General features: G+C 35.9%; 1 protein-coding gene across 1 annotated transcript; it reads right to left on the bottom strand.

Annotated features, from left to right (window-relative positions):
- Window positions 1-9,728: 9,728 nt before the first annotated feature.
- LOC113759998 lies at window positions 9,729-11,130 on the bottom strand. Its single transcript, XM_027302576.1, has 2 exons — window positions 10,207-11,130; window positions 9,729-10,043 (listed from the first exon to the last, which is right to left on the bottom strand). Exons 1-2 carry the CDS (start codon window positions 11,128-11,130, stop codon window positions 9,729-9,731), a joined length of 1,239 nt encoding a protein of 412 aa, XP_027158377.1.
- Window positions 11,131-12,748: the final 1,618 nt, after the last annotated feature.

Here is a 12,748-nt window from a genome sequence, read left to right as displayed (position 1 = left end):
TATACATAGGGTGGGCGAGGGTTCTTGGAAGGTAAGAAAACTTATATAAGGGTTGAATTTGAATTCAAATTGTATTCTTGTATGGGGTTTGTTCTCTTATAATAAAGAACGGATTTCTTTCCGTGGACATAGGTTCAATGATAGAGTCCAACGACTTTAAATCTTGTGTGTTATTTATCTTTCATATTTGTGTTTTGTCTATCATTAAATTGTTATGTTCTTAACATCTCAATGGTCATTTGTTTCACGCTTGGATCCCAACATTATCTAGCTTAGAAAATCATAGATGCAACCTTAGCTTGTTAAAAGGCAGCAAAAAAATAAAAATTTGAGGAGTTTAAGCCTGCAACAGGGGCCTTTTGAGATGCCACCAGTTGATCCAAGGAACAGTAGTTTGTGCATCCATAATGATAAATTTTGATGCACTTACTAACAATTTGCTTTCAAATTCAGTAATGTGTACCAATTCTCAAAATTACTCGCATTTCTGTTGTTTACAAATTAATACAAACCCATTCAACCTATAAATTCTTTTTCATAGAAAAAATTTATATACGCCTCAATATTAGAGCTTTATTCTCGAACCTCCCTCATTTGTTTGGTTGACACATATCTACCCAACAAACTTGAGGAGTAGTGTGCTCTAAGCTCCAGAGTTATCTAGAGAAAAGCACTCAATATATTCTCTACTATTTTGAAGTATTCTACATTTTTAATTTACTACATTTTGAAGTTTCAAAAATTTATGAGTGGTAGTTTTTTTTTAATAGAAATCTTCATTTCATTTATGACATCTGCACTAATGGCAAAAACTATATCATCAAACATATCATAGAAATAACAGATCTGAAGGATCTGCAGAGACACTAGATCTGAGAAAATTATAAATATTACATTGTAAATTTCTAACCTATTTTAAATGATGTCTATCTCTTTTTTTTTTATTAAAAATTTTGGCAGAGTTTCCCCTTATAAATGAACGAAACTCCCTGCCAACAAACCCAATCTCATGAAAATATCCATATGACAGTTTTTAGCTAAGCTATAGAAATTTTCTACGAAAATTAGGAAAACCTAAAGTGTCCATGATAATCTCCCCACGGACAATAGCCGGGAAAGAACGAAAGTTATCAAAAACATCCTCTTGCTCCGAATTTGTGCCAAGGTTAGCTAGATAATCAGCGGGTTTGTTCGGCTCTCTATAGCAATGGGTTATCTCACGGAAATGATGCTTGAAACTGAGCAATTCATCCACTTCCCGTTGCAGTCTCCAAAGGCAACCATGTGTCCCTTGGAGTATTTGCACCAAGATAAGTGAGTCAGATTCAACATACAAGTCTTGTAAGCCTCGAGCAACATAGAGCCGCACCCCAAAGAGTATGGAAAAACTACCATCTCAAGGCATCCTTTGCCAAATTGGGATGGAAAAACTTCTTTAACATCCCAAATTTTTATTATGAGGAGCTTGTCCTAGAATTCTATGCGAAAGTGGAGGACAAGAAGATTTTTCACTACGACACGGAAGTGATTACCAGTACAGTGCAAGGGAGAAAAGTTCGAGTCCATAGAGCTGATTTGGAGCGCTATCTTCATGTTTCGGATGTGGGGAATAAGGTAGATTTGAAGAAAGCTTTCAAACCCAATGATTTGGACTCTTGGAACATGCTAGAGGCACTTGTACGCTTGGGGGTTGAGTACAAGGCTACTCGGAAGATCGGGCGATATTCAGTATTGACTTCATCATTTCCGGAATCGCAACGTCTTCTAATTTACCTGTTTGCCTCCAACATTATTCCGAGGGCAAGTGGAACTAATGAAGCGTGCACAAGTGATATCTATTTCTTGGATAAAATGGAGCATGGCTTAGGAAACATCCAAGGCATTCCATTGGGAAGCATTATCACCAACCACATGTGGGATGTGGTTCGCAGTAACGACATCAAACATGCCTTCCCATATCCTCGGTTCTTGACCTTTGAGTTTCAAAGGGTTTGAGTGGATTTTTCTAATGCTATCCCTACAGGTCTCAAGAAGAAGGATGTCTTTACACTGGATTTTTACAGGTTTATTTTGAAGAGTAAAGACATAGGTGGTCCTTCGACTCAAGGAGGTGCTCAAGGAGACATTCGGCGCGAGGATGAAGCTGAAATTGAACGAATTGAAGAAGCTCAAGGGGTTGAGACAACTACCCCACCAGTCTCAACTGAGCCGTCTTCCTCACGTCGTCCAACCTCATCTCAAGACACTTGGTCGTTTCTCAAGAAGATAATGGATAAGCTGCTTTGCGTCGAGGCTGAGATGAAGAAAAGTCGACAAGAGAACAAACGGAACTCCGAGCGTTTTCGTCGCATCGAGGCCAAGCTTGGTATTGAAGATCCTCCAACTCCACCCTCTTCACCTGACCAAGCGACTACTTAAGGGAGTGCTCGTCACCACTTGACATTGCCGCTGGCTTTTATTTTATTTTCTGTAGTGCTTGAGTTGTTTACTTTTTAGTGGTTTTTTTTTGTGTGAACTAATCCCAGTGTTCTTCATCTCTGTTGTGGTTTTAATGATTTCAGACTTCTTAAGGTTGGAAATTCATCACTTGGCCATGGATTTGGATAATGCAAGTTCATATGAGTAGTATTTTCTATACTCTTTATTTATCTTCCTTTTCTCACATTGAGGACAATGTGACGTTTAAGTGTGGGGGAGGAAATATTTGAATTTGCATTTTAAATGCTATGTGATGATATTTTGTGGATATAAATGCTTAGAAATGTTGGAATTGTGCATAGAAATAATGCCATGTGGATAATTTGCCTAAAATTGGGTTTGTTGGCAGGGAGTTTTCATCCATTTATAAGGAGAAACTCTGTAAAAAATTTTCTAAAATCTTTTCCAATATTTCACTATGGCCCAAAAGCTCTTCAAATTTTTGCATTTTCATTCAAAAAGGGCTAATTTGTACCAACCTTAAGTGTTTGATTCTTCCAATTGTTGAAACTTTATGTGTATTTTGGAAGGTTTAGTTCTCATTTAACTTGGAAATGATTATTATGCAATTAGGATTTTTGCATTTTAGAAAGTATATTTGGTAAAGTGAGGAAAATTATGTCTATAAATTTTACATGTTTATTGAGATTTCTTCTCTTTACTTAATTTTACAAGTAAGTGATTGATATAGTTGATAAAGGTTATACTCCTCCTTTGATTATTTTTATATAATTTTCTATGAGGGAAAAATCTATTTATTGTCTTATAAAAAAAAAGAAAAGAAAGTAAAAATTATTCTACTCCAATGATTTTTGTACCGAGTAACCGGGGGTTGGCATCTACAAATGTCGATTTTCGCGTAAAAGGGTACTTGAATTAAGAGTATGCATAGCAATTTAAATAAGTGAAATGTTGAGTAATCGGGGATCTTCACCTAAAAATGTCGATTTTTGCTTCAAAAGGCATTTTCACTATTTAAATAAAATCAAATAAGAATAAGTCCCTCTTAGTTGTAAAATTTTGAGAAAAAAAGATGATTATAGGAGGAGAAAGGCTATAAATTGACTATGTGATTTGCTTACTTGTGAAATTAGGTTAGGGTGAGAGATTAAGTTTAACTTGTTGAATTTAGGGCATAATTATCTTTCCTTTACCTGATATTATGAGTATTTAGTGTAAATTGAATAATTGTATAATGATTATTTTCCAAGTCATGAGGAATTAAATCTGACAAAAGTGCATATATTGTTTTACCTCTTGAATCATTGTAGTTGATTATGTGTGGATTGCTTGAAGACAAGCAATGATTTAAGTGTGGGGGAGTTTGATAAGTGACTAATTTACGTAATAATTGTATAACTTTTTATATTATTTTTAGTCACTTTAGGTATATTATTGGAAGAAAATGAATCATTTTGGCTATAATTGGTGAAAAATGCTTTTAAGTGGTTAAATGAGGTTTTTATCACTTTTTACTCGGATTTTGTGCATTTTGACAGTTTTGACATATTTTCATATTTTGCCTATAACTTGAGCTACAATGATCGGATTGAGATGATTCTTAAACCAGTTTGAAGATAAGAGATAGATCTACAACTTTGGTGAAGACATCTGAATCCAATTTGAAGGTTTTCCAGGTCAAAAAGTCGAATTACAGTAGCTAATTTCTATTGGTCGAAGCTGAAACAAGGCAGTGAGCAGTCAAGGGTATTTTGGTTATTTCTCAGCCTACACAGATCCAAATGAGGTGATTCTTGATGCATTGGAAAGCTAAGGGCTACAAGTTTTATGTTTTGATCAAGAACTAAATCAGCTTTTATCATCAAAAAAAGTTCAGTTGAAATTGATGCAAAATCGAAGCAGAACTAGAAATTGAACAAAAGTGCACCAAAATATCACTGTAGCAATCCGGCCGGAACTTGGCCGGATTTGTGGCCGGATTTGTGGCCGGATTGTGGTCAGAGAAGGCTGCTCTTTACGCGGAAAACTTAGTTTCACCTCCAACAAGTAACATACAATGCCAGACATGTGAGAACTACTTTGCAGCTGTAAAAGGGTGGTATAGGCCTCATTTTCTTGATTTCTTTCATCTTTATATAACCAAAACTTGCAAGATTGAAGAAAAAATTGAGACATATGGGAGAAACTTGGAGTGCAGAGATGTAGCTCTTGCACTTTCTGAGTAGTAGGATAGTTTAGTTTAGAATAGTGTAGCTCTTCCATTCTTGTATATTAGCTAGATTAGGATGAAAATGGAGATGAAGAAGGAGGAGTTGAAACTCATGTGACAAGGGTTATCTCTTTTCCAACTCTTTATCTTTTGTATTGGATTCTAAGTTTAGTTGATATGCAAGTTTTGGATTTTGTGTTCAGTATGTGTCTCTAAAGTTTATGCCTTGGGTTTGGTTGAACTTTCTATAATTGTTAGTGTTTATTATTTGGTTATTTGATTGCTATGATTTGAGCAAGTTATTTAGCACTTTGGCTCTTTAAATCATGATTAATCTGGTACCATTGATCGTGATTATCTAAGGTGTTGTTTCTGCAATGAAAATTGAGATTTAACACTAGTTCAAGAAGTGCTAAACATAGGGAGTACACTCACGAAAGTAGAGGTGCACCTATGTGGTTTTTAGTGATTCATTTCATGTAATTTCACTGAAGAAATGAACTTGTAACTAGTTTCATAATCATGAGAATAGGCATGGATTATTTATAAGTATAATTGATTCACTACGAAAGTAGGATTCAAATGCATAAGGAAATTACACCATAACTAGTCTAGATGTAGTACTCAATGATCCAAATATAGCACTTGCATGAGTAGTTACGGATACCACAACCTAAGGAGATTTTATTTGGTATTTTGTATAATTTCAGTAGGTTAAATTTGTTATAATTCATTGATAGTATAAATAATAGATAAGCTTTAGTGGTACCGGTAATTGCAATCTTCCTTGTGGGATCGACCCTTAATACCATATTCTCGCTCACGATTCGTATACTTGCGATAAATCGCGTGTGGGGTATTTAGGAGTTTATAAATGTAAAACTTGATTAGAATGAGCTTATTGTTATATGTATACCCTACGCCCGTCAAGTTTTTGTTGGTTTGTATTTTTTATTGCTTGAGGGCAAACAATGGTTCAAGTGTGGGGGTATTTGATAAGAGTATATTTTACGTATTTTTAGTGTGCTTTTATTGGTTAGTTTTGGTGTGTTTTATTTAATTTTATAAATAATTAACTAAGATTCTAGTGAAAATATGCATTTTGTGGTTTAAAGTGTGAAAAATTCATTTTTATGGATTTTTATGATAAAAATTTCATATTTTACAGGTTTATTGATTCAATCATCAAATGGAGTGCATTGAGAATATAATTTGATGATTGATGATGGATTAAAGTGATAAAAATAGAATATGAAGTGTGAAAGAAGAAATGCAATTAAAGTCAAAAGGAAGCAAGATGTTCAGTTTTGACACGTTTTTGTATTTTGGCTATATCTTGAGGTACATTTATTGGATTGAGATGATTCTTGAACCATTTTTGAAGCTAAGAGACAGATCTACATTTGGTATGAAGACATCAAAGTCCAATTCGGCTGTTTTTCTGGTCCAAATGTCGAAATACAAAAGTAAAAGTCTGCTGCTGAGAGCTGAAAACGTGGAATTGACCAGTCAGGGGTAGTTTTATCATATCTTGGTCCTCAGAACTCCAAATTGGATGATTCTTGATGCATTGGAAATCTATTTGAAAGGACTACAACTTATATGTTTTGCACAAGAGCCAATTCAGCCACCATCATAGAGAAAATAGCAGTTGAAGTAGCCAAATTCTGGTCAGAAATAGCTGCTCTCCACTGGTACAACCTATTTTCTCCTTCAGTAATTCACAACTATGGATGAACGTATGACAACCAATTAGCAGCTGTAAAAGGGATGTTTCAAGTGTCATTTCCTGACTGCATTCATATATATATAGCCATGGACTTGCAAGATTCAAAAAAAACTTAGGAGCAGGCTAGAGAAACTCACCAGAAATGTAGTTTTCACTAGAGTTTCTTTAGTTCATTAGTATAGTATAGGTAGAGTAGTTTATCCATCTTGTATTTGTAGTTAGATTTGGATGAAGATTGAGGAGCAAAAATGGAGAGGTTGATCTCATGTGACAGGGGTGATATCTCTTCTACTACTTTCTCTCTTGTATTAAATTTCATGTTTAATTATAATACAAGTTGGCTTTGTATTTTTATCATGTTTAGTTAAGGTTTATGCCTAGAGTATGGATGAACTTTCTATATTTTGTTAGTGATATTTATTTGGTTATTTGGTGATATTATTTTGAGCAAGTTATTTATCACTTTTGATATTCTAATCATAATTAACTGGCCATTAATTGTTATTATCTAAGGTGTTGAATTTGCAATGAGAATTGGAATTTAACACTAGTTCAAGGAAGTGATAAACATAGGGAGTTCACTCATGAAAGTAGAGGTGCACCAATGTGGTTTAAGTGACTTGTTTCGTGTAATTTCATAGAAGAAATGAACTTGTAGTTAATTTCATAACCACGAGAGTAGGTATGGCTTAATTACAAGTATAATTGATTCACTACGAGAGTAGGTTTCACATACATTAGGAAATTATGGGGTTAATACCACTTTGTCCCCCCAAACTTTGGACGATTACCCACTTAAGTCCCTAAACTTAAAAATGAGACACTTAAGTCCCTAAACTTATAAATACCTCCCACTTAAGTCCCTAAACTTATAAAATGGGACACTTAAATCCCTAAACCCTTATAAAATGGGACACTTAGACCACCAACGGCATTCAGAATTTGTTAACAATTTTCCTTAAGTGGGAGGTATTTATAAGTTTAGGGACTTAAGTGTCCATTTTTAAGTTTAAGGATTTAAGTGGATAATCGTCCAAAGTTTGGGGGGACAAAGTGGTATTAACCCGGAAATTATGCCATAACTAGCAAAGATAATAACATTCACTTAACCGGTATTTTCATTTGCAAGAGTAGTAAGGAATTCCATATCTCTAGGAGTTTTCTAGTGTTATTTTCATAAATTTTATATTTGTGATAAGGAGTTTGAAAAACACCGGTAATTGCACTCTTTCCTTTGGGATCGACCCTTAATACCCTATAGTCGCTCACGATTCGTATACTTACGATAAATCGTGTGTGGGGTATTTAGGAATTTATAAATGTAAAACTTGATTGGGATGAGCTTAATTATATATGTATACCCCGCGCACGTCAAAACCCTTCTTTTTAGAGCTACCAACGAAGAGTGAAGAACATCCCAAGAGACGAAATAACATGCTATTTCCGAAAAATTACAATGTAGTAAATCACATAACTGTTGAAATACCTGATCTGCCACCTCCGTCCACCCCACCTTCCTTCCATCAAACAGTCCCTTGTTTCTCGCTTTCCATAACTCCCAGCAGACGAGTGTAGGTAATGTATGATAAACGAACCTGAGATACACGTTGTGCCCCTTACGCAGCCACCACCGTAACACCACATGTCTCAACGTGGACACCATGTCCAAATCTCCTAGGACACCCTCAAATCTATTCCAGACCGCCTTAGCTAAATCTCTTGTTAAAAAAATGTGATTAACCTCATCATCTGCTGGCTCAGAACAACAATAACACTTAGACGGACCCTGTACCCAAATCTACGTAGCAGATTCATTAGTGGAAGACGCAAACGTAGCAACCGTAACATAAAGAAGGATATTTTGATAGGAAACCCCTTCAGCCACACATGTGAAACCACCCAAGAATAATTAGAAACCTGCGAAACAAGCGTGTAAGCCGAAGAAACCGAGAATGAACCATTCTGCATTAAATCTCACACCATCCTATCAGAGCTATGAGCGGATGAAGGGGGAATCTTCACAACTTGCCTAACCAACTCAGGCTCTAGAACTTGATTAAGGAGTCGCATATTCCATTGCGCTTGGAAGACAAAATCTGACAAAACATGCTCATGAAAAATTTTCACCTGATGACATATAGCCCCAGTTCCCAGCCAATTGTCATGCCTGAAATCCATCGATCCCTCACCGATGACCCAGCAAATATGCTCTTCTGCCAACTGTTGAATCGAACATAACCTCTTCCAAGTGTAAGAAAGCGAATAGCCCTCTTCTGCCAAACAAGGGTGCACCCCTCTACTATATTTTGTTGTTAAAAATTCAGCCTATAGGGATCTCCTTTGTCGAAAGTTCCACCAAAGCTTAATGGAAAAAGCATCATAAACCTTCGCCAAATTACAAACTCCAATCCCACCCTCCTGATGTGGGCGGCACAACTCCCCCCAACTTAACCAATGAAATTTCTGGCCCATATCCGTCGAGCTCCACAAAAAATTTACCATCACCCTTTCTAAGGAAGCAATGACTCCCTTCGAAGAAGATGCCGCTGCTAACAGGTGGATTGACATTGAAGATAGAACACTCTTTAACAGCACAATCTTGCCCCCAAATGAGAGGACCCGATTCTTCCATGATAGGATTCTGGCTGTTACTATGTCACAGAGTTCGGCAAAATAATGCATCCACCTTCTTCCAATATAAAGGGGGCAACCAAGATATTTGATTGGAAAAGATTTGTACGAGAAGCCGGTTACCATTCCAATCATTGCACGTCGTTGCAAAGACAAGGTGGGATGCACCAAATAACAACTCTTCTGACAATTAACACGCTGCCCAGAAAATGCACAGTATCCATCGACTATTGCTTTGACCAATGTTATTGAAGCCTTAAGGCCACTAGTGAAAATGACCACGTCATTTGCATAGGCCAAATGTGTGACCATAGAACAGCCTCTAGGGACTTTGAATGGTCTGAATCTTCGATGCTCCGCCAGCGCATTGAGTGAACGGGACAAGACCTCTGCACCAATAACGAACAAGGCTGGCGAAATTGGGTCACCTTGTCTCAAACCCCGTGAGGACTTAAAGAAATCGTGGGGCAAGCCATTAACAATGACAAAAAACCAAACATTCGATATCAGTCTCCATATCATATCGATCCAAACTTCGCTAAACCCAAACCGACAAAGCACTTGTATCAAAAACAACCAAGACACTCTATCATATGCCTTCATTATATCCAGCTTGAGCATCACATTCCCTCCCCTATTAGGTTTTTTAATATCATTCAACAATTCTTGCTCTAATAGAAAATTATCCGCCATTAGTCTGCGTTGCACAAAACCACTTTGCTACGGTGAGATAATGTGAGGAAGAACCTTTGCCAATCGGAAAGATAAAATCTTGGAAATGACCTTATTGATAAAATTGCATAAACTTATTGGGCGATATTGAGTGAAATCTTGAGGGCATTGTATCTTGGGTAGTAAAACAATTGAAGTAGCTGAGACACTTCTTGGCAACATTGTGCCACAAAAGAAACGGACAATAGCCCTTTGAATATCCATAGCGACCACCTCCCAAGTAGACATGAAAAACTTTCCCGTGAAACCATCCGGACCAGCAGCACTCTCCTCGTCCATTGAAAAAATTACTTCATTTACTTCCTGCATGGATGGAACCTCAGTCAACATTTATCTTCCTAATTCTATGAATCACTGACTTGCTTCTCTTCTCTGTCACCACAGCGTGAAAAAATTTCGTATTCTTGTCCCCATCTAATAGCCATTTGACACGAGCCTTTTGCCTCTAGAATTCTTCCTCAATTACCAAAGTATGCTTCAATCTTGCACGTGCCTCTTGTACAGCCACCAACGACTTTTCTAACGGATGGTTATCATGATCTATTTCAGCTTCCAGCACCCTGTGTTCTACTGTCCGAATCGCCAAGAAGATGTCACCAACAGATTCCCTTGACCATAGTCTTAGTGCCTGTTTAACCCGTCGCAGTTTAGCCGACAAAACCTGAAGGGGGGAACCAGGGGAGGAAATAGACCAACTCTCGTTAATCACATCCATAAAACCTGGTTTTGTGGTCCAAATATTTAGGAATTTGAATGGCCGTGGCTTGTCATCTAATCTCGTTGATGCCGATATCAAAAGAGGAGCATGATCAGAGGGGTTTCTCCCCAAGTGCTGCACTAAAATATTACTCTCCATAAGCATAGCAGCTGAGTTGAGCAAAAGCCTGTCTAGCCGCTTCCAAACTCTTAAAATACCCTTCCGATTGTTACACCATGTGTACCTAGACCCAGAGAACCCAGCATCCCCAACTTCCGCCAATGACATAAACTGTGATAATTCTATCCCCTGAGCATGTCTAAAAGGTAGGCCACCCCTTTTTTTCTCTGCATTTAAGATAACATTAAAGTCCCCCACAAGAAACCATGGTTTTACCTCCGGCTTGTCATTCAACAACTCGATCCATAAACCTTCCCTCTCCTGGACGGTGCACTTCGAATGAATAAATGAAAAGTAGATCTCCTCAGCCAATAATTGAGATCGGAGGCTTAAAGTGAGATGTTGATTCGACTCACCTATCATTTGGCAATCAAATAAAGATTTATAAAGCACCCAAATGCTACCCCACAGGTTTGCAATAGAAAAATCCATCCCCACCTTCATCCGAATCATATCAATGTTTGCAATCAAAGTCTTAGGTTCACAAATCGCTACCAAAGAGATAGAGTGCATTTTAACTAATTTACGGAGTCTCTTAAGATTAGGGGCACGTGAGACACCCCGAATGTTCCAAAAGAGAAAGTTAATCATTAGATAACATTGCAAAAGAATTTTGTGAAGAAGTCACCTTAGAGCGTAACGTGTGGTCTGACGGAAAAGGCAGCCGAGTAATTCTAGGAAAAAAGAACATTTATACATGTCTTCTCCTACCAAATCTACTATTTAACTGTTTCAAGCTTATATATCAAATTGAGGTCTAACAAAATAAACTCAGAAATTGCGGATCTAACAAACATATTTAAAAAGACTGAGATTTGACAAAAAAAAATGAATAAAACAATAAAAACTAATAGAAAAATCTCACAAGAAACCTTAGGAAAAAAGAAAATCTCACTAAAAAATTTCTAGGTGAGAAGAAATCCTTCACTAGGAAACCTTAGGAGAGGACAATACCCTTACTAGAAATTCTAGGAAAGACTTTATTGTCCACAAATACAAAAAAAAAAAAAAAAATCATTGGAGGAAATGACAAAAAATAAATGGAAATGAATCAAATTGGATTGTAATTGTTTAAGGGAAAATTGGAAAATTTTTACATTTTTGCAAACACATTTTTTAGTTGTCTTTTCACTGCACATATAACAAATTTTTGCAATGTATTTTTTTACAAAAATTTTAGAAAACAGTAATCCAAATGGAACATAAATTTGGTAATAAAAAATGGCTGTGATTCTTTGAATTCTGAGTTTGCTGTGAACCAAAAATCGAAGGATTTGATTTTGAGTTATCTTTTTACTTTTGATCATCTTTTTTCTTAACTTTGGCCTCACAAAACTAAAATTTACTAAAAATTACTACTAAATTCAAAAGTTTTAATAACTTCTACTATTCAAACTTTCAACAATTTTTTTTTCATTTCTCTGCACAAAAAATTCATAATATCTCTTTTGCAACAAAAGAAAATTCTAATAGTTTCCATTCGTTTTAATTAAAGTTAAAAAATTTTCCTCAATTTGCACCCGCATAAAGTGTGTTTTTCCTATTAGTATATTTAGTGCATAGAAAAGAAAAGTATGTAACAAAAGTGGTACAATGGTTTTTATTGTGCTGGGTGTGATATGAATCAAAAAGACTCTTGAAAACAAGGTTCCTCTAGGTAGGTTTTTCAAACATATGCCAGTTAGTAAACCTAAATTATACGGATAATTTCAAAAGCCTCCCTTGAGATTCTAACAATTTCACTCCTCTCCCGTAAAGTTTCAAAAATTTCACTTACCTCCCCTATCAATCATTTGGAACCCAACGCTTACATCACAAATGGTTAAATGACTCTATTGCCCTTATAATTTAGGAAAATTACACATATATGTGAAGGAAAAGAGTTAAACATTGCTAACTACATTAACCATAATTTGGATTGCAAAATAGTTAATTAATTTGCCATCTAAAAATAGAGCTAATATTAGATGCATCTATTTTTAATTTTTATATACTTGACAAATAAAAGAAACCAGACATAATGCAATTGATAAATTAAACGTTTTAGACATGAGAAATAATTAAACTATTTGCAAACTAAATTAACCATAATTTGAAATGTTAAAAAGAAAATATAATTCGGCATCTAAAA

This window comes from Coffea eugenioides, chromosome 2 (genome assembly GCF_003713205.1).
Source record: "Coffea eugenioides isolate CCC68of chromosome 2, Ceug_1.0, whole genome shotgun sequence".
NCBI lineage: Eukaryota > Viridiplantae > Streptophyta > Magnoliopsida > Gentianales > Rubiaceae > Coffea > Coffea eugenioides.
Note: the sequence above shows the minus strand (reverse complement) of the source record. Positions and strands in the feature narration are given on the sequence as shown.